Source organism: Electrophorus electricus, chromosome 11, assembly GCF_041902795.1.
Source record: "Electrophorus electricus isolate QZ-2024a chromosome 11, ASM4190279v1, whole genome shotgun sequence".
In the NCBI taxonomy this organism is placed as follows: domain Eukaryota; kingdom Metazoa; phylum Chordata; class Actinopteri; order Gymnotiformes; family Gymnotidae; genus Electrophorus; species Electrophorus electricus.
The window spans coordinates 12,275,477-12,297,751 of NC_137507.1; the positions used below are offsets into that span (position 1 = coordinate 12,275,477).

At 40.5% G+C, this 22,275-nt stretch overlaps 1 protein-coding gene across 2 annotated transcripts; it reads left to right on the plus strand.

Moving 5' to 3' along the window:
* Nucleotides 1-3,457: 3,457 nt before the first annotated feature.
* On the plus strand, nt 3,458-21,302 carry ppfibp1a (PPFIA binding protein 1a). 2 transcript variants are annotated; one of them, XM_035528587.2, is made up of 25 exons: nt 3,458-3,708; nt 7,823-7,895; nt 8,662-8,867; nt 11,389-11,478; nt 11,778-11,891; nt 12,225-12,335; nt 12,996-13,088; nt 13,673-13,790; nt 14,259-14,320; nt 14,466-14,550; nt 14,908-15,053; nt 15,504-15,595; nt 15,758-15,812; nt 16,326-16,485; nt 17,678-17,810; nt 18,100-18,231; nt 18,379-18,529; nt 18,647-18,758; nt 18,894-18,982; nt 19,060-19,182; nt 19,284-19,409; nt 19,518-19,706; nt 20,056-20,214; nt 20,394-20,459; nt 20,701-21,302. In XM_035528587.2, exons 2-25 carry the CDS (start codon nt 7,832-7,834, stop codon nt 20,782-20,784), a joined length of 2,760 nt encoding a protein of 919 aa, XP_035384480.1. In that variant the 5' UTR covers nt 3,458-3,708; nt 7,823-7,831; the 3' UTR covers nt 20,785-21,302. The 2 variants fall into 2 exon arrangements, with proteins under 2 accessions (XP_035384480.1, XP_035384481.1); XM_035528588.2 differs by having other exon boundaries at nt 3,459-3,708; nt 14,956-15,053.
* The last annotated feature ends 973 nt before the right edge of the window (nt 21,303-22,275 follow it).

Consider the following 22,275-nt stretch of genomic DNA (forward strand, 5'->3'; position numbering starts at 1 on the left):
ACTTCTCCTATTGACTCACATTTAATTTAACTTTGATATACTGTTTTAATACCTAGCGCAGAGCACTCATTGAAGCATGCTGGTTGTCCTTATCTCTTACTCTTCCCACTTTCTTTCTTTACTTTCATGCAGACTGCCACACACGTAGGCCTTCATAAATACACTCTCTTCTACAATAACGAACACTACAATTTATTAACTGTCTCTACATTCTTTCATATGCCCACTATCTTTTTTCTTCATCGCTTCCTTTTTCTGATTTACTTCTGATCACTGATAGTGCCTTCTGATCACTCTTGACTTTTGACAGCTCTGTCACTTTCATGGTAACACAGCCAGACTTCATACTCATCTCTCATGGTAGGACATCACCTAATTTTTTCATTCTTTCATCCATTTCGTTTCAGTGACTTTCATGTATTTTCCCAAACAACTATACATTACCCTTTATCAGTCTATTCCATTCTACCTCTATTATCTTCCATTGTATCTTACACTGCCTACATGATTTAGTTTATTACTGAGACATATCAATTTAGAAAGCAGCCTTTTCAAAGCCAATTTCTTTTCCTACTGGTGGATTCATTTCAGTACTGTAAAGTTGAACTTGTTCCTCAATTTGAAGGACCACTGAAGGATGTTCAAAGTTGGTAAGCATCTAATATTTCTGAGTACTTTCCAAACCAGACTGCTTTCCAGCATGTGGCTTGAGTATTACCACACCTTCCTGTTGCTGTCTGGCCCATGACCCAGACAGATAACAGTCTTTGGCTGTTGTACTTCAAATGGGTTTATTTGCCCTTCAAGTGGAACATGCACACAAAATGGCAATTGGTGAGCCAGGTTTCCATGGACACAAAAATATGTTCAGAGTCTAAGCTGACAAACCACAGACACAATGAAATTTCCATCAATTCCTTGTAGTTTCATTATTTAAAAATTCAATTCAAAACCCAAATTGCAAAAGAATGTTGTTTTTTGTCAAGTGAAATTATTAAAGCATTTAAGAACAGGTTATATCAAAGCATGCAGCTCTAAACATTCCAGGCATTACAACCATATGGCTACAGTGGGGAAAAAAAAACATACTGTTTAATTTCAGCTAAACCTTTTTCTTTGTTTTCCTAATACATCCATCAATAGTTTGATATTGTGCATGAATTGGAAAAGGAAATTGAACTGGAGAAGTAATGCATTTAACTAGTTGTTTACTATGCAGACATATGTAGTAAGATGGCTTTCAATAAAATAATTGTGTATGTGTGCCATCTAGTGTACAGTTGTGCTAGCACAAAGAAGTCTACCTTTATTTATATAGTCTTCTTCACATAACCCAATATTTTGCTTGAGAGTATGACCAAACATTGGCTTTGTAATATTGTACAGGCAATCCAGTGATGGGTTGCAAGTTGGGTTGTTTTTAATGCATAATTGCATGGTTTGTAGCTGAACACTAATCCATTGCTAACACTGTGTACATGGATTAAAATGAAACATGTCTAGATCAAAATATGTAGCATTTTGTAATGAAACAAGTATAATCAAGCATTAAAAATGTGCATATGTTCTTCAAGTGATGAACCATCCACACCGTGTCCACACCGTGGTTTTAATCTTTTGAATCCTGCAATAACTAATTAGTTGTTTTGTTGGTGTTTTGTTACATGAGAACTGTATCAAGTGTTGAAAGTGCACAGATGAGCACAAACTCCAGGAACTATTTCAAGCAATGCCATCTCTACACAGATATGTAATAACACTATTTTTACTCACTGCACATAGATATGCATGCTGCAAAAGAACATGTATGATGTGACCACAAGAGGGAACCATTGATTTCAAATTGTTATAACCTACCTTCACACGTTACAAGGGGTGATTCTAGAAAGCGGGTGACTAACCCAGATCAGTTAACTCAGAATTTATATAACCTGACTGCAGGGGGGATAATGCCAGTTTTAAGTACTTAAAACTGGCACCACCCCCCTGCACTCAAGTTTCAAATGACACTTTAATTTCAATTATGCTTAATTTTTCTTTAATCTTCTGCAAGTAGACAAAGTATCACAATTTCCATGGTCATCATTAAACAGCAATTAAGTGCCATCACTCACCTACCTTCAACTGTTGTTCAAGTAATTAACTTTGTAGTCTTGTCTTCTCCATTTGGCGCTCACTGTGGTCCATTTAGTGATTTGCTTCTTCCGATTGTCCCTGTACAGCTCTTTATAGGCATATAGGAAATGTTAAAAATGGTTCTATACTTCAACTTTTTGGATGGTTATAAGGGCTCAGGACAACTATGTACTAATTTCTTACTGTTCCAAGTTGTGTTCTGGTAGTGCATGGGCCCTTTACATGGAAATGGCCAGCAACAGAGTTAGAGGCCAATGTCAAATACATGTATAAAAAATAAAATAGTTTAAAAAGCAGTTGTTACATGTAATATTCAAAACAGACATTCTTGAATCTTTCCTCTTTGAATTAACTGTCATTGTCTCCTTATCTCCAACCTCTTCTTGAAAGCATCAGGCAAACTCTGTGGAAAATAAGATCACCTACAACTGCAGGATGTTCTGATGTGGTTCAGTGCTTCATTCATGTAATGGCACCATCATGACAAAAAGCCCTCACAGCCTCACACTGGCGAAGGGGTAAGTGTTAGAATGTGATAACCCTATCCTTTATGTAGGTGTTTGTGACTCCAGAAGTAGTTGGCTACCTCAAGAGACACCATCAGTTATATAGTGCCCACTGATCAGTGAAGGTCTACTCCTTTGCATGTGTGAGAGGTGGTGCTGGTGGCCTCTCCATCTCTTTGCTTGTGTGATAGGTGGCACAGGTGTGAGAGGTGGTGCTGGTGGCCTCTCCAAATCAGTTTAGGCCCCAGCCTACTTTTAGTTCTCTATGCTGAGAAAATGTGTTGTATGTCCTGGCCTACGGCTAGGCTACAAATATTTAAGTAGCCATTAAAATGTTTTTATACTTGATTTGCTGTCATGGCTGTTTCATCTTCCTCTGTATAATTCTAAATAAAAATAAATAATAACGCTGAATAAAAGCTCTGCTTTATTGTCGCTCACCTTTATCGTCAATCCTATGATCAGCTTTCACTTGATGACAGCTTTTAAAGTTTAACGCACTTAAGTAAGGAGCGCCCTAATCAGAGTTCTTTGACCTCGATCGCGAAATTCTAATCATGGTTTTTGGTAACTCCGAGAGCTCTCCGTTAGTCAAATCAGAGTTCAATGTAAGGTTAATGTTTGTTAAACCGGTTTTTGGGATATACTTGTTTTCTACAAACGTTGTGGTCTTCCCAGTTCGAAACTCCACAGTTTATGATACGGAGCCCTACAACATTCTTTTATTCTTAATAAAACATGTAAAAAGTGTAGAGCGTCAAAATATATGCTGGTAAACTGCGCATGCTCAGGTGTCAATTAACAACGGGAAAGAGTTCAGTCGGACGTTTCGGTTGTACAGACACTCTTACGACGTAGACATAAGAGCGGTCAACAACTTCCAAAGGTTCGAAGGAGTGTATTGACTCTAGTGGGCTGCTCTTCCAACTCCCAAGAAACTTTAATTGAATATGAAGGGTATAGAGGATAATGTAATGAACTTGGAAAGACACGCTGGATAAGACAAACAAGACAACGTTTTAGTAATCTAAATGAATTAGCAGCATTTCAACTTAGAAACAAAGGGGTGAGTCATTTCCTGTGATTGAAGACACGCGAAGCAGTTCTGTGATAACTAACCAAATTAGGGTTTGCTTTTTTTTGTGGTTGTTCTGTAAGCGTTGCTTGTGTAGAATTTTCCCTAAGTGTTATTGCATGCCATTCATTAATCGTTATTTGGTTAGATACAGACATATAAGATCAAGTTCACTACAAAACTAAAAATGCATCTGAATGAAGTAAAAACGCTGAGTAAATATAGACGAGTCTTTGTTAACTAAAAATAATCGCTAACCCCTAAATTGATCAGTAATCGTAAACAGCTGTTTCGGGTCTAGTAGTCTATAGGTAATTTAAACGCCGATCTTATAAAAAAGGATATTGACTTCACATGTTGGTGTTATATCCATGCATTGTTAATTGAGCAGAACTGCATTCATTCACACAAACTTAACGGGAAGGAAATCGGCTGACTTCGACGTGAGTTATTTTTCCTCGATATCCTTACACATTGTCTAAACAGTCCTACTGAGTTGACGTCTCTAGGCAATAATTATTTAAGTACATACGGAAACACGCAAAGTTTAAGATTCAAGTAAACTAAAACGTGTCTAATTCCAGTTTATGGGTACCAGGTTTACCCGTCGCGTTCTGTTATTTGCATAACGCACTCCAAGGGAAAGATAGGGCTTGACTTTAGTGCACGGGTTGACCGACTACTCCATATAAATGGCAATATAAATATCTTACCCAGTCTTTAAAAAAACAGGCCCCATGAACACTTAATCCTGAAGTTGATTAAATGCTGTTTTATCTTTTGGAGTAATCAGAAGTGCACAATCATCTCTCTTGTCTAGTAGCAAGATGTTGTACCATGGATTCAATTTCTTTTGATTCAAATGGTGTGGGGTCACAAACCAAGGGTCAGCTATTTCCTGTCTCTTCTCCAGATTGTTAGCTTGTATGAATGATTCAGATCAGTGCAAATGCTCATCTTGTTAGTTGGTCTACTGGACTAGCTGGACGTTCTGTGCTGTCCACAAAAGGCTGTTGTAATATTTCTTTGTTGACTTGTCAATTTGAGTGCTGCATTCAGAGCCTATATGAGTGTGACTATGTAGCGCAACCATAATAGGAAATACAGACATGGGGACAGTGATGAATACGTCTCTTGGCCAGGTTCATCCTGTTTGACTGTTTCTGTTAGGGATCATGTGTTTTCCAAACTCTTTGTTGTTCTTTTGAGAAAGGATGTGTGTAGCTCCCTCTTTCTACATGTCACTGGAGAACAAAGGGGGGTTGTGCTTAGTGTCTTGTGATACTCAGTTTGAGGTATGTGGATAGGACAATGTTTCAGGCAAGCATTGCTTTTTCACCTCTCTCATCCATATGCTTTCTTTTTAACATCTTTTGGATGAAACACCTACTACAAAGTTTTGCTTCCTAGATGCTCATCAAGAATTCACAGCAATTGTGCTGTGAAGTTTTGATGGATCCAGACATTATAGTTGGAACACAGTGGCAAGTGGAAGTGTGAATAGGAATCTCTATGCTAAGCAGCTTATTAACTGAGATGGAGGCTCAAAAGTATGAACTATTTCTGTGTTAACGGCCACGTGTGTCACGTCTTTAGTTTCTGTAAGGTATGCATCAGGAACACATGCAATTTAGGGCTGTATGTGTGGGAAGAGGAACAGTCTGGATAATGGCATAGGCAGTGGATTGTTTTTCTTTCAAACCACCCTCCCCCTATCTCCACATCTGGCCAGTGTCAAACTATGTAAATAAGATGAAATTACTTCTACCTTTTGTACTGTTTGGGCACCACAGGAGCTCTGCCAGCTGGGACAGCACCTTCTGAAGGAATTTAAGAAATCCTTTGAGAGAAGATGCGATATGCTATTGTACTTCTGCTGAGTTAAAAACATTATGAAGGGGAAAATGAGGCTCATGTAGGAGGAAACTTTGTGTGGTATCTGTGTTTGTGAGGTTGAGGGGCCTGCTGTTAGTGTATGATTGCAAGGTATGTGAGAAGCAGCACATCTGGAGGAGGTTTTCAGGAATGTCCGGGTGGTATTGGGGCTGTTGCTTTTAGCAGAGCAGGTCATATGGGTTATGGAGTAACTGGTGCATTGTGGTACTGACCTAAGAGCAGTCTGATCTCACAAAGGGATTCAGACTGCACTGACAAAAATGGATTCTGAAAGGCCCTATAGTGTCATTCCCTCCTTGGAAACATGTCCTTGTTTGTGCTTTATTGATGTGCCTTGCATTCACTGCAAGAAAGTGTTGATCAAGTCTTCAAGTTCAGCGTTTACTCCACAAAGTTTTCTTTCGTTCAAATCATTTTCCGTTCCAGCATTTCTTAGATAGCCCAAAGGCTTCTTGTGTTCCAGAGCTTCTGGTGACATTACACTTCCCACTTTTATCATGCTTTATATCAGTCTTTCACAGTTTACTCTGTGCAAAGTACTCATCTTAAAATAACAAAGTGAAATAGCTTGACAGTAGACTTTATGGTAGCTTCAGGGAAGGACAAAATGGCTACAATCAAGAGCATTCTTTTTGTCATAGCTTTTATATAATCTTCATTTGACTTGACATTGTCGAAACAAAATGAAGCTATTCAGTTTCAAAAATGGGCTGTACTTGTTGGAAGGGAAAAAACGTTAAGTTCAGGGCTTTCCTTAAGGATATGATGCCAGCAGCTGACCAAATAAAGCTTGGCCCCTGGGAGAACATTTGCCAGTACAACCGGAGAAATGAAGGAAAGCCATGGTGCCAGCAGGAGGGGGCAAACCTCCACCCCGACAAGAAATTCAGAAAGAAGTCTTTACCTTGGTTACTGTGGTGGTGTGTTTTTTTTTTGTTTTTTTTTTTGTTTTTTTTTTTACATATGTAAATCGGCACTTTTTTAGTTACAATGTGATGAATATAGTTTTGATACTTGTTCATAGTGTTGCTCAAAGATCCTGTTGATTTTCTCTGTTTATTGGAGGTGAAGTGTTTGGGTCGACTCTTTAAAAGCATATACCCAATGATTCTTATGTCTGCTTTCAGCTCCTACATAACATTTTGTTGATCAGTGAAATTGCAAGTTAGAGCGGCTGTTCTTTGGAGAGTAAATGAACCATGTCTCAATGTTTGCCCCTGGGGGTTGTTGGGTAATGGGACACACAGTGTTCTGTGTTATATGAAGAGATTTTCTTTAGCTTCTCCACTCAGCCTGTTAAATGGTTTAATTCAGGGCATTTATCCTACTTCTAGGCATACAATACAGGAATTTTAGCCAAAATTTTTTTTCTTTGACTTGCCCACAAATTTAACAACAGGACCATATTTAAAATGTTAGGTGCTTGGTCAAAAGTGATTGATTGTTGGTACACATGATCTGGTGGTGTGTATTTTAAGGACTTCCAATGTAGATTGATTGGACCCCCACCCCCATCCTCTGTTTCTGTCTTGAATTTGATGCTATTACCAAAATTATACTTTTTCCATACCCTCTTTGCATGAGAGCTTATTTATCTGTGTAATGCATTCTCATTTACTTGTTTAAACTGTATAATAGAATAATTTCAAGATTTTTAAAAGAAATAACCATGGGGGGGGAGGTATTTTCACACATCTGTAGTCATTAGTTAAGACAACCTAGTTAGGGCAAGCTACTCATTTGCTAAAATTTGCTTTTAGTTGTGCGTTTTGGTTTGCAATTTCTGTCCTACCCCACATATTTTAAATTAGAATAACAGAATGTTTTTATCCCTCATCTGACCCCTTAGACTGGACTGGGAAGCATCAGGGCTTCCATGCAGTAGAAAGCCTTTAGGGTTAGGTGGCTGGGAATACTACCTCTGGGCTTTCTTTGGAAGTCTGGAATTCCAATCATTCCAGCAAATTGGCATAAAGAATGTCCTGTGAGGAGTGTCTATTATACTGCAAAGCAGTTCTGTTTCTTTCTGTGTGGTGTGATATATATTTTGTTTTTATTCCACAGTTTTGTTTCAGGATGACATTAAGTGGACATTTTTGTTTTAAAAGGGGTTTACAGGTGCTGGGAACATGTTTAATGTTGAGTAAGAGATCTTTCACTTCCTTCGTCAATTCTCACCACTGATACATTTGTTTTCTGTCATTTGCAGATTTGTAAAATGATTTCAGATGCCAGTGAGATGTTGGCAGCAGCCTTGGAGCAGATGGATGGGATCATCGCAGGTAAGATTACATTATATGCAATAAAATGGAAGTACTTAGTTACATGTGCTTGGATAGATACAGTTATTAAAGTGTTAACTCAGCATTATGAGGAATGATTTATGCACACATTCATCAGATTCAAAATCAGCCAAATGGATTACTGTGAGAGACTTGTAATACCAGAAATAGATTGGTGTGCACAGCACACCAGTGGGGGAAAAATCTCCACATGAAAGCACTTCACATCACGGCCTAACGTACAGGGATAGGCCAAAGGAATATGCCTTTCAAATCACTTATCACCTCAGTGGCACTTCGATGAAATGGCCGCTCTCTGCATGGTTGTGTGCTAAAGCCTCCTGCCCAGGCTTTAAAGCTTCACTCTAAGACATTATGTAGATTTTTCCACTGGCTCAGCACTGAGCAAGTCTAATGCTTATTCAGTCTGCCTACACAATACTGTCCATCCCTGGGAACATTAGCAAGGCAGCAGAAAGAATTAAAGTATTTGCTGCATGATTTGGAGCTTCGCAGGGCTTGTGCTTTTCCACTGACTTCTGTAATTGCAGAACTGCACATGCCAATGTTTGTCATCTGACCTTAACAACCATAGTGACCATAGACATGGCGTTTCTCCTCCCTTTTGCTGTATTTACTGTAATGGCTTACAAAAACCCAAAGAATTAAAAAAAAATTATGTAATACCATAAAGTTCAGTCCAGTTAAATGGAGATTAAACATTGTGTCTTTGTGAACACTTGTACTCCTGTTTTGGCCACCCTAGGCTCAAAAGCCATGGACTACTCCAATGGCCTATTTGACTGTCAGTCACCTACTTCACCCTTCCTGGGTAGCCTGCGAGCCCTGCACCTGCTGGAGGACCTGCGGGGGGCGCTGGACCTGATGGATGTGGAGGAGCGGGAGAGTCTGCGGGGCCAGGTGCCTGCCACTACAGCTGAATGTCTGGTTGAGTGGCTACAGAGCAGACTGGTGAGTGGGCAGGAGATCAACTAGATGGATGTAGTGAAGTATTTAATATCATGCTAATGTTTGGCAAACTGGAAATGTCAAATTCCCAGGAATGCTGGAGTGCAGTATTATTTTACAGTGTTGGTCATGATTTTTCCAATGAAAAATCAGTTTTTAGCCTTACCCTATTTTTTAGACTGTGTTTATTATTTTTTTTACCCCATATTTCTCCCAATTTTATTTATGCCTATTATCACCCATTAGCTAGCTAGCTAGCTAGCTAGCCTTCCCTTGTCATAGGACAGCTATCAACCATGTACAGTTCAGGGGATCACATGATTCCTTCAGGATACCACTTTTTTTTTTTTTATAAACAAAATCTGTTGCACATGCAACATGGGGCAGCTGAACACATTTGAAGGAACCACTGCCCTGGTCAGCAAGCATGAGCACACAGGCAGCCATAATTGGATTGGGTCACTGTTATTAACGGAGGATAGAGTAATGCCATCCTGGATGCCAACCATTGAATGGCGGTGTCATGATTATGATTTGAACCAGTGAGGTCATGATGGTTGTGTATATGCTTTTTTTTTTTTGCACCATTTCTATAAGGTGTGTGTGTGTGTGTGTGTGTGTGTATATATATATATATATATATATATATATATATATATATATATATATAAATATAAATAAATATTATACACATTTGTTCTATCCAGAATTTTTAAAAAAAATAAAATAAACTTTTTTGATTCTCACAAATTAGTTCTTTGCTAAATAGCATGTACTATTTTACCATTAGTATGGATAATTCATTTATGATGGAACTTGAGACAAGTTGTTGTGACAGAATTTGCTGGACTTCAAATATCCTAAGTTGGCGTGCATCAGTTTCTTTCCTGTTCTATTGGTTTTGTTGAGTTTAGGTTTAGAGACGGAGAAGGAAATAAGGAGACTAGAAAAAGAAATGGAGAATATGCTAAAACACATTACCTGAGAAATATCCATCCATAGCCCACGACACTGGCACTTACTGGACACTTTATTAGTTATACCTTTCTTATATGGGCATTTTATACAATTATAGACTAGCTCAGCATAGAAAAGTATGGATGTGTTGCAATTTGGTTCCAAAAGTACAACTGCTGTAAATTTCAAATAATTGAGTCTTTTTTTTCTTTTATTACTTTACACTAAGACAATGCAGTTGCATATATCAATTGTGTTTTTTCTGCAAAAAAAGGAAAACATTTTACATATTACATTAAGTGATTTTAACTTTCCTAAATAGCTAGGTATTTTTCCTCCACATGTGCATCACCAAGACTAAAATCAGAGTTGTGATTGGATAAACGCTTTCCCAGCAGTTAGGTTACATTAACCCAAGCACTGGTCATCACCATGCATACTCAAGATTCTTAATACAACTCCAAGAAATTACTTGGCCAAGACATACTAAGTGCTTGGATTACATATTTAACATGTGGTTGTTTTTAATAGTTACTGTCTTTTGGAAATTCATTGTATTTGCTTTGAATTACAGTATTTCACATATTTGTTCCATGATTCACGCTGAAGAGCATTATGCTGTTATTAGGAATCATGGATGTTGGCTGTTCACCTACAAGACTTTCGATTTTGGCCAGAAAGAGACTTTTGCAGTCTGACCTAAATGTAACCTTCCAACATTGCTTCAGTAGCCAAACCAGTGCTGATGTCTGTTAACTATTTAACTTCTTTCTTGGATCCTTTGTGGTTCAATGCAATTTTATAGTCTTTTCAGACTTATCTAATTAGAGCCTTAACATCGCTTCTTATTAGGTGTGACTGTCTGTCTGCATGCCTTTCTGAATCCAGTTTGTGAGCATGTGCATGCTTTGTATATGCTGTATAAAGTTTCCTGTGCCTGTTTTTCCATGTGTAACTAAGTCAAGGTCATTGGTTTAAATTTTCACCATTTGCATATAGAAATCCTGTGAAAAAATCATTTAAAGGCCCACATCCCATTACACTCTTGGACTCCCTTTTGACTCTGATATTTGATTTGATGTTATTTCTTTGTCAGGCCAATTTGATTCTTGCACCTATATGGTCATTTAATCCTTGCTAGGTCATCTTGCTGAGTATTGGTGGGCTTTGAAAGTTTTGAAAGAGATCAGGATGGCTAATCAAGTATGCAGACTCAGAGTATGTGACAAATAACTCATCTAATCTCTTGGCACACTGTTCGATAGCAGCAAAATAGGTCTATATTAAAATATCAGTTGGAGATAACATGAGTCATTGGGATTTGGCTTCTGACCATTTTTCAGCAGCAGCAGAATTTACAATAAAACCCACATGTTCTTTAAAGAGGCTTTCCTGTCCTTGCGTTTAATGTCTCCTGGCTTCAATTTGACATACAGCGTAAATCACCCTACTGTGGTAATCCATAACTGTTAGAATCCCCTTTTCCTTGTTCCTGTTATCTGATCCTTCCAAAGGCTGTATTGCTATGGAACTTTTGTATGGTTTCAAATTGCATTCGTCTTTGCAGACTAATGGTCATGGATCTGGAGCAGGGGATGGGGTCTACCAGGAACAACTTTCCCGTCTAGAGAGTGAAAAGGAATGTCTAGTGCTTCAGGTGGGTAGAGAAAAGATGCATGTATATAGCCTTGGACTAATTGGCTTGTTTGGGGGGGGGGGGAAGTGTGTGCAGAAAAATAACCAAACTGTCGCTCCCTGTGTACCTCATGTAATGTACTCCAGTCTTTATAGATGAGAAGCAAATAATGGACCTCATTTGTAATTCGTGTCCAAAATATAAAATAAAAATGAATCAAAACAAAATTCTCATACCAAATAGCTTTGGTGCTTTGCATTGATGCTATGTGTCCTTGTTTAAGTCTTATTGCACCTACATGTTATGCCCCCTGTCCTTAGGTGAGTGTTCTTACGGACCAGGTGGAGGTCCAGGGAGAAAAGATAAAAGACCTAGAGATGTGTCTTGAGGAACACCGGATGAAGCTTATTGCCACTGAAGAATTACTACAGCAGGTGTGGGAACTTTCATGTAAATGTTTTGTGATGACTAATAAAATTATTTCAAGTATATACATAACATGACACCACACAAAATAAGGAATACCAAAATCATTGTTCAGGATGATTGAAAATTGTCTCTTGGATAGCTACCTTTTGCCTTAACTTCAGGCATGAAAACGATAATTTGCACGTAGGTCACTTATGAATAGCTGCTGCTCATGTAGTAACTTTGTGTGTGTATTCTAAAAATATATTATTAATTCTGATTATTTTAAGTCTGTATACTCAACCTTGTGCATTATTGTATGTAATATTTACACTTCATGGTGATCGAACCCTCAATAGGAGCTCCTTAGCAGAAGTTCATTGGAGACCCAAAAACTGGAGTTGTTGACGGAGGTGTCCAGTCTGAAACTGAAGCTGGCAACTGTAGACCGAGAGAACAGGGAGAGTGAGGTACAGTAACACCTACTAAGAAATCATTGCTGCCAGATAAGCCTGGCCATTATCCTGTTACTAGTGATGTGTGTAGCCACTTAAAACCTTTTGACTCTGTTGAAGCAAGAGTCTGAGCAAGGTGTCGAGGTCTCAATCCATTTCCTGTCAGTCATTTCACCTCACTCTAACCAAGACTACACTACCACTATTCACCTCTTCACTGCTGACGCGTACTAGACGTGGGATTTTAGCCCAAGAGTGTAGCTTAAGAAACCACAAATCGACCAAGGGCAAGAGGGATGGGGTAGGTTTCTAAGTGCCAGACAAGATACATGTGGAGGTGTGCTATATGAAACACTGAGTTGAAAGTTTGTTTCTATGTGCTTTATTATGAATGTCCTATAAGCTGCAAACTGCATTTAAAAATTGTTTTTCAGAGCCTGCTTCAACAGTTCTTTACATTTGTGTCTTGCTTTCATCAGTATACATGTCTGAAGCCAGCAATTACACAATGCTCTTCAAGTCATATTGTACACCAGCCAAGTGGTGTTGCCAAAAACAATTCTGTATGATGGTTATAGTTTATGCCACAGTTTACCAAATACCAGTGCATTTGCATCCTCCTTATATCCTCTGCATTCTTGACCCTTTAACTCACAGCTGTCTCTGTTGCTCCAGGGCCTATATCAGGAGCTCAGCGACATGCACCTTAGGATTGCTGCTATGGAAGCCGAGAAAGCACAGCAGGAAAGAAGCCTGAACTTGACCAGAGTAAGAGTGCTTTGTGTTCTGGTGCTAATTTACACATATGGGTAACTGTGCTGGGGGCCTGTGAAGCACACTGGAGAATGGTCTATAGCGTGCAGACTGGAGAGAGCATTCATGGATTGTCTCAGAACCTTTACCTAACACTTGTCGCAGTGCTGTCAGAGTCTTCCATGTGTTTCCTTCGCAACTCTTCTTTTCCTCTGTTTCCTGAGTGCTGTAAAGACTTGATGCTCCATGTTCATCAGTACTGGTAAATCAGACTGTCATTGGAATAACGGAGTGCAGGTAGTTTGGATTTTTCTGCCCATCACCCTTCTTATCTGCATTTTGTCCTTATGTATATCTCTTTGCTTCCTGATTTCAAAGTGCGTCAATTCTGTATATGGGCCTCTACTAGTCTCTGCTGTTTTTTTTAGAGTTTTGTTTTTGATTTGATTGTTCTAACAATTTTTTTTGGGATGTTTAACATTTCTAGGGCTTCCATCCGAACGCAATGCTAAAGCAGATTACACGCATGTGATTGCCAGCAACCTTGCTGTGTTGATACAGTTAGATATCAAGTTTTCATGAGGCTCTTTGTTGATCAGGATGAGCTGATGGCATTGCAGAGGCTGCTGGAAGAGAGGGAACAAGAGCTAAGGAGACTGAAGGATTGGACAGTACCTGAGGTCATGACCTCAGACACAGCCCATCTCGGAGAGAAAGGTAGCATGTCTGTGTTTGTTTTAACATTATGATGAGCATGGCTCCAACAATGGCTCATCCTGGCCTTCTCAGTCCATTGGCCCCTCATGCAAAACATTTCAGACGATGTATACATGTGCATTCTCTCTGTACTCCCTTCATATCTTGCATGTTCAGGCATGAGATTCTGAAGCTGGCAACATTCTTGCACCATGCACATCACAACTTTGTAACTTATTACCATGGACCAACCACCTTAACAGCTAGTGGCATGTACAACACAACTGAACAGAGGCTTAAACTGACTTGAGTGTCCATAATTGGCCACATCCAGACTGAGTTGATATAAAACCTCAGTTCTACTCAGTAGTTTTGGTTACTGCAACAAATGGTTCTCTACATTTTTCCATCCTTAAGAACAACAAACCACATGCATTTGCTTAATTCTTAGTGTTCTGCCTGTTTTCTATGCCATGTGCTGTGCTTCAGACACAGAGGTGCAGAGGATGAAGCAGACAGTCAAGTCTTTAATGGCCACTAATGTTGAGAAGGTAATCTCCCAATATGCTCAACTCATGTTAGCCCTCGCACCATTTAAATAACACTTGTGGTGATGTGCAGGCACCAACACTCTGCTCTGTGTACTGATGACCACTGGGGTCCTTTGCCTAAATGCCAGTTGCTTGTTTTCCTCAGGATCATAAGATTGAAGAGCTTCAGCAGTCCCTGATGAACTACAAGCCAGTGCTGGACATGGCAGGCTCAGGACAGAGACAGAAAGGTGAGCACTTGCACACAGCTGCTTCTATTCTGCAAACACCTCAGTATGGCTGAAGACCTAGCACTGCATAAATCTTCTACTCACAAAAGGCTAATATTGGGGTGTAAAACACAAAAATACTTTCCATGTCTGCATATACTCTGGTGCATGGTTTTTACTTTACACAGTCCAGTCCAAACCCTTATACTCATACAGTAAGGCATGGCAAGACAATGTTACTGATTCGTTACTCAGAGTGAACAAATTTGTTAGGTTTCTTGTAAAAATAGATTTTCTCTGCCTGCCTAAATTAAATTTGAGCAGAAAATTATTTTAATCATTCCTTTAACATGATTTCCCATGTACCTCCTTGTGCAGCTGTGTGTGACCTGCCCTGTCTTACTAGCATGTCTGCTCCACTGTCAGACAAGGCCAAAGAGGCAGCAGGGCTGTGTGGAGGGTCAGCCATGGCTACTGTACTGACGGAAGCCCCCTCCCTGGAAGAGACATTAGAGACTGATGAGGTCTGGCCCCCACCATCTCCAATATGCATACATGCGCACACATGCACTGTTGATCCAGGATCAAAACACAGGATGTTTTCCTGAATTCCTTTAAGACTTTAATACTCCTTTGTCTTCATGCCTTGGGAGTATTTTGCATTGTTTTAAACTCCCATGGGACTCCAACTAGACTTTTGCACTGGGGTGTTCTCATGGTGCTCTCATGTTAACTGTGGGCATTCTTGTTTTATTCTGGGATTTTTTTTTTATTTTGAGATTGTGAAGTACACACCTAAACATGCATATGGTTACATATACCCAGGATCTTTTTCCCCTACAATTACCCTGAGCCTCTTCATGTCTCTCTCCCTTTTTAAACACATCTTCCCTGAGGGCCTGTGATTGAGAGCCATTAATTAATTCTCTCTCTCTCTCTGTCTGTCTGTCCTTTTCCTCTACTGCTCTGCACAGCCTCAGGTGATTCCATGCGCTGAACTTGTCCCCGAGTTTGAGCTCCCAACCAAACGTGAGGGAGAGCATGTGCCAAACCCTGCTCCACACAGGTCTGTCATCTTTCCAGAATCCTGTCTGGATTCCAGTGCCAAAGCAGAATCAGCGGGAATTTGATGCTGAATTCACAAAAATGTTTTAATTAAATGGCATACATTTGAGTCTGCAAATGGCATGTAATTGTATAGTTATTTTTGGAATTTTTCTGATTGCAGTTCCTTTGAGGGGCTCGGGTGGGAAGGTTCATCCTCTCCTGTCAACAGGGAGGAGGTACTGACTCTAAATATGCATTTATTTTAACAAAGGGGACAATTTGAGTCTGAGGTTTTTCTAATACTAAGCAATTAAGGCCTTTAGAGCCCTCTGTTGTTTGTAAATGGTCCTACAATTTAGAAACGTTGTTCTGACTTTATCTTGGATTGCTGGCTTTCCATTCAGTCATACCAGTTGATCCATTTAACTAGATCTCCTGTAGAGCCTAACTGACACACAATGCGCTGGGAGAAGAGCTAATAATACAAAGAATCTGCTGTGAGTGTGTGTTTAGAGTAAACAAACCATACTGAATTAGAGCTTTTGTTTTGTAATGTCACCATCGTAAAAGATGAGTCATGTTTAAAGAATCATAATGACAAAGATTCCTAAACCATTTTTATAGTTGTAAATTGATCACATTTCAAGGCAAAAATAATTCCAATGTCACATGCAGTCCAGAGGCTTGGTGGTGGTAATTTCTAAACTCAGGTCAGTAACCCTAACTCTGTTTATCTGTTCTCTCCTCAGCTTCAGTCTGGGAAAAATGGTAGCTTCCCAGGACCCTCGCCTTCTCCACCCCACCCAGGGGAGAGCGACCGCTTCGGCACCAGGAAAAACCGCTCCTCTTTTAGCCGGGGCTTCTTTAAGATCCGGGGCGGGAAGAGTTCATCCAGCACTCCAAACCTGGGTGAGCCACCATGCATTGGGTCTCTATCTATCCACTAGTTAGTTGGCCAAGGAAGGTTCTGTATAAAGAAGTACATTTGGCCTCTGTTCATGCATCATCCAGCTTTGTGTTTCTGTATTATGTCTGAGTATTTATATGAACTGTGTGTGTGGGTCAGTCTGTGTGCCGCGAGTAAGCAGGTATATACTGGGATGTTAGTTTGACTGAGTTGGTCTAGTTTCTCTGTTCATTCTGTGTGCGTCTTTTCTGTCCTCTATATGATGTGAAGACCACAGCTGGAGTGCAAGTGCACCCATGTTAGGTACAGCACAAAGCTGGCCTGCAGGATGGTGGCTCAGATATTGAACGTGGTCACTGATGTGCTTTCACATGGGTAAGAGTGGAAGCTTGTGGCAGAACCAGATCTTGGATCAACAGTAATTGGCCATCCTGTTTGTTGTTTATGTAAAAGGATGGGATACAGTGTTTGCAAAAAGTACAGTAGTGATTTGGCTCATTCTTCTTAATGCATGCAGTAAGTCTGCCATTAGAAGTGTCTCAAACTGAGGCAAGGCCTGGGCCAAATGCGCACTTTGAACTGCATCACATCATCGCATCCTCACAGTTGTCCTTAAAGAGCTTAAACCGCTATCTTTTACCCCTGTCCAATTCTGACACCAACTGTAATGATGCTGTTGAGCCATACAAGTTGGCAGCTGCATTTAATACCCACTTTCAACTTGAAAAGCTGAGATGAAGTGATGAAACAGCATTTTCTGCACGTGCGGCCTGCACACTGTAGCTGTACAGGGTTATGGCCCATCATTAACGATCATTTTTGCCTCAGCTGCATTGCACATTTCTTTTACTTTTCCTTGCAGGCGTTTCCAGTACAGTTTTGCAAACTGCAAATGCCTTTGTCCAAATGCGGGATTAAAAAAGAAAAAGGTTATGAGGAAAGCCATTCTAGTTCAAGCCCTATGCACTCCGGCCAGACTGCATGCATTTTAGGTGGTTTGTTTTTCTTTTTTTTCCCCCCCATGTTTCAGCTCAGGATGGGTCAGGATGGAACAGTCAGTGGCTTGCAGGCTCAACTGGGGTTTGAGTCTTACTCACTTTGCATGAGCAATTATAGGAGCAGTAGTAATCTCTGTGGCATCTCATAGGAAGAGTAGTCTCCAGTACAAACATGGCCTATTGGGTAATCTTTTAGCAGCTGAAGCTGAGCAGAAGAGGAATGAGCACCTGGATCTTGCAGGAGCCCTGTCTCCCAAACCCAAAGAGGAGGAAACCACATCACCTGAAGGCAAGAAGAAAGCAAAAGGGATCCGAAGGTTTTTAGGAATGTAAGGAATTTGTCAAGTTTTATCTGTAGAACTCCGTAAAAACATTTGTCCATACTTCTGTTGTTGGTCCTGCCTGCCTGTGTGAGAACTGGAGTTACTCAAGTGCTCTAATGCTTGTTGTAAATGTAGCTGAATTTCTGTTCCTGTTGTAGGGTTAAATTTTAATGTTTAATTTCCTCCAGTGGCAAGCATTCATTTTGCACTTAATTCTTGTACAGTTCTTTTAAAAAAAAAAATAAAAAAAAAAACACTTTGAAGTGGAAGAGTACCCTTCCTTCTCTTCTCACAGGATGAGGAAGAGCCAGTCCACCTCCTTCAACCTGGAAGATGCTCCTGAGTCAGAGTTCAGGAGGGGAGGAGTCAGAGCCACAGCTGGGCCCAGGCTGGGCTGGTCACATGACTTGCAATGCCGCACCAAAAAGTAAGTGGAAGTAGTGCATCGTGTGGTGTTTTTTTTTGTTGTTTTTTTTTTTAAAGAAATGCCTCTCCAGGGGCTCTGTCATGAGTCTTATTACAGCCTTTATTTACGTACTTGCACCCCCCCCCCCTTTTTTTTTTTTTGGTCCAGTGAGCTGGACTTCCCACTCACACATTGGTCTAAAGATCAGGTGTGTGTGTGGCTCCAGGAACAGGGCTTGGGCCTGTATGTGAGCCAGGTTCAGCAGTGGATCAGCTCTGGGAGCATGCACCTAAATGCTTCACCACATGACCTTGAAAAGGTCAGGGCATCAAATATCCAACCATCTTGCCAACCAAATTGCCAACCCTCCACTGCTGGGGTGATGATGCGTCTGCAAAGGTAGTAATGATTCCTTTGTCTTCTGCATGCACTATAGGAGCTGGGCATCAGGCACCCTCTCCACAGAAAGAAACTGCAGCTGGCCCTTCAGACCCTGGGCTCAGAGGAGGATGACACAATGGGCAAGCTGGACTTCAACTGGGTCACTCGTGAGTAACCATTGCAACACATTGTAAAGTGATGGTGTAATAATAAATTGCTGACACAGTAAAGCTTACCAGGCGAATATGGCACAAGGTTAAGGGACCAAGAGGCTTTGTAAATAAGTGTCCCTTTCTCACCAGGGTGGCTAGATGACATTGGCCTGCCCCAATACAAGTCCCAGTTTGAGGAAGGTCGGGTGGATGGACGCATGCTTCACTACATGACTGTAGTAGGTCTTGTTTTTTGTGTCCCATTATGTGCAATCCTATTTAAACCAGTGGTAATGTTTTAACAACCTTTGGGCAGGATAACTTGCTGGCTCTGAAGGTGGGCAGTGTGCTTCACCATTTCAGCATCAAGAGGGCCATCCAGGTCTTGCGGATCAACCGCTATGATCCCAGCTGCCTCCGCCGCAGGCCTTCTGATGAGGTTCCAGACCTACCCCCATAAACACTGTTATTCATGTAGTGATGCATGCTGCTCTTTGTATTTCTGGAAAGCTAAACCTGCACCTGGTCCTGTGCAAACAGAGTAACATCACTCCGGCAGAGGTGTGCCAGTGGACCAATCACAGAGTGATGGAGTGGTTGCGCTCGGTGGACCTCGCGGAGTACGCACCCAACCTCAGAGGAAGTGGTGTGCATGGAGGCCTGATGGTGAGGGAAGGAAAGGAATCAGGCACAGTTAAATGGGAACTATGAGAGGAAGATGGGAGAGGGATTGGGGGGGTGATCAGATGTGGAAATTAGATTCTCGTGCCTCAGGTTTTGGAGCCACGATTCAACGTGGAGACCATGGCCCTGCTCCTGAACATTCCGCCCAGCAAGACTCTACTGAGACGTCACCTGGCAACCCACTTTCACCTCCTGATTGGTGCTGAGGAGCAGGGACTGAAGCAGGAGTGTCTGGAGAACCCTGACTACATGCCCCTCACTGCCACAGCCAGAGTGAAGGTACAGACTGCTTTTTATGCACCTGGGCCTTAGCATTGCTTAGCATCTTTGACAGATCACAGCAGAGCAAAAGGTGATGTCTCCCTAAAGTTTAAACTAAGGCCAGGCTTTGTGGTTGGAGAAAAAAACTATATATAAATTCAGTGTTAATCAACAATTAAATCTCTCAGGTCTACCCTATGTCTCCTATTGACTTACAAAAGTGAGTATTACAGAGGCATTTCAGGTTTGATTTGGGTAACATGGTAATGTTGCAGTGAGCAAATGAAGCCAATACAAATTCCTGAAATGCAAAGATAAGGGAGTTGCTAATCTCTTCTGATAAGCACCATTCCTCCACCTGCCCCAGCCAAGGCGCTTGTCATTCGGGGGATTTGGGACACTGCGGCGGAAGCGTCAGGAGGAGATCGAGGAGTATGTGTGCCCCATGGACGTGCAGATGCCCCAGGGCAGCAGCTTCCACACACGCCAGCACATCTACAGGAATGACCTGGACCAGCTGAAGCAGGTGCCAGTACTTCAGAGCAGTCAAACCTGCCCCTACATAAGTACAAGTATGACCATGGGGCCAACTGGGGTATCCAGTTTCGTAGTATTTAGAGTTCAGTGCACAAATGCTGTTTTCTTGTGAGTTGGTAAAATTGCTGCAAAACTGCTGTTTTCTTGTGACCATCGGTCTGCTTATAGATGGAAGATTCTGAGGGCACAGTGAGACAGATAGGAGCCTTCTCAGAAGGGATCAGCAACCTGACAGTGAGATGCCAGACAATGATGCGCGCGCACACACATTATAACTCCCCTAAAATATTACCAAATAATTGCTTTACATACTATGTTAGTACTACTTGAGGTTAATGTTGCTGTATTCTATTCTGAAAATGAGCAGAAGTCGCAGATCATTAAATACAGCCTTTAATATAAGTTGTCTTGGATGCACTAATGTTAGGTGTCCAACTCCCTGCTGGCTGCTGCTTTGGACTTTTGCTTTATCTAGAGTATGCTGACCGAGGATGAACTCTTCAGGGAAATGCCTTCTCATTCTCCCAACGCCAACACTGCAGATGAGTCCAGTGCATGAGGAAGGAAGCTGTCTCCTGCAGGGCCACCGATTCGCACCAAAACCTTCCCAGCCTGTTCCACTGCCAGTACTGTGACTTCTACCATTGGAGATATGCTCCAATGGCACTGTCTACATATCACAGATCTATAAACATACTGTAGTGGAATACCTTCAATGTCTTATTTATTTGCACATCTGCAGTATATACAGTGTTTATAAGAAATTGTGCCAAACAAACACTGAAGAGTACAAATGATGATCAGAAAACACTTTTTAAATTATTTTTAATCTTATGGTAACTTGCGGCTTATGTCGCCATTATACTTTTAGCATGTGTTTTGTCTGCTGTGTTATTGATGCAATGTGGACAATTGGCAGGTGTATCGGGAGGGGGATAATATCCTCAGGGCAAGCATTTAGCCTGTGGATCAGTAATTTATGCTACAATTACATCAGTGAATGTCCCCTTGCTGTGTGTGGTTTTAGGAATTTATTAAATCAATAAAGCTGTGTACTCCAATATTCTTAATCGCTAATTCTTGTAGTCTTTTTACTCCCTTCATCAAAGCAACATGGTAATGATCAGGAGATGAATGAAAACCCAGAAATTATTCCAATTCCAAATTTGAATTTTGTCATTAGCAGAGGTGTCTTTTCAACTCCTCAAAAAGTGCATATTGTAATTCATCCATTAAGATGTCATGTGTTCTTCAGTATGCATCATCACCCCCTCCCCAACTGTTGTTCTGGATTGTGTTTAACTGGATTTATGGCTCTGTGAAGATGCAGGTAACAATGAGAATTATTTAGTTACAATGAGAATTTTTTTTATGAATGCATAAAGATATCACATTTTTACATGGCAAGTATGGAAAAAAATATATATTAATATTTCTCTTTAGTAGTGGAAACAAGGTTTGGAGACAAAAAAAATGCTTTTTATATAGTACTTTATTAAAACAAGGTGTACAAAGTGCTTTAGAGTTCAAATAAAATTAAAGAAAAAGTTGGAGGCTAAAAGGGAAAGCAAAGAGCAAAATAAGATAAAATAAGAACAAATCCAGCAGAAGACGCAGGCTTACTTGACTTAAAATAAAATAAACAATATACATGCATCCTTCCTCTTAATAATGCTTGGATTTTAAAGAGCCCTCAGATTGCTAAAAAGGGGAATTCAGAGCTTGGTGCCACAGTATGGCATGTTACTGTGGTACAATGGGAAGAGACTATTAAGGCATTTTAAGGTCAATAGGAGTATTATAGTCAATTCTAAAAGACATCAACAGCCAATACAAGTGTTACAACAGGTGAAATTTGGGGGCACGAGGGCACACTGCTCACACCGGTCCAACTCTTAAGTGTTTTATAAAACAAACATCAGGTTGACTTTTACCGTATGTCTTCAAATGAAGACTAAAGACTCACCTCCTCATGCAGTCTCCAGGCACTTAAAAGCACTAATGTCTTATTATTTAAAAAAAAATAAATAAATAAAAAATCTTGTATTTT

What these genes read in the sequence shown, in the direction of transcription:
- ppfibp1a (XM_035528587.2), top strand. Translation starts at nt 7,832, where the DNA reads ATGATTTCAGATGCCAGTGAGATGTTGGCAGCAGCCTTGGAGCAGATG. An exon ending in GATGGATGGGATCATCGCAG is followed by an intron (nt 7,896 to 8,661) that starts GTAAGATTACAT and finishes TGGCCACCCTAG; the next exon opens with GCTCAAAAGCCATGGACTAC. An exon ending in TGGCCACTAATGTTGAGAAG is followed by an intron (nt 14,321 to 14,465) that starts GTAATCTCCCAA and finishes TGTTTTCCTCAG; the next exon opens with GATCATAAGATTGAAGAGCT.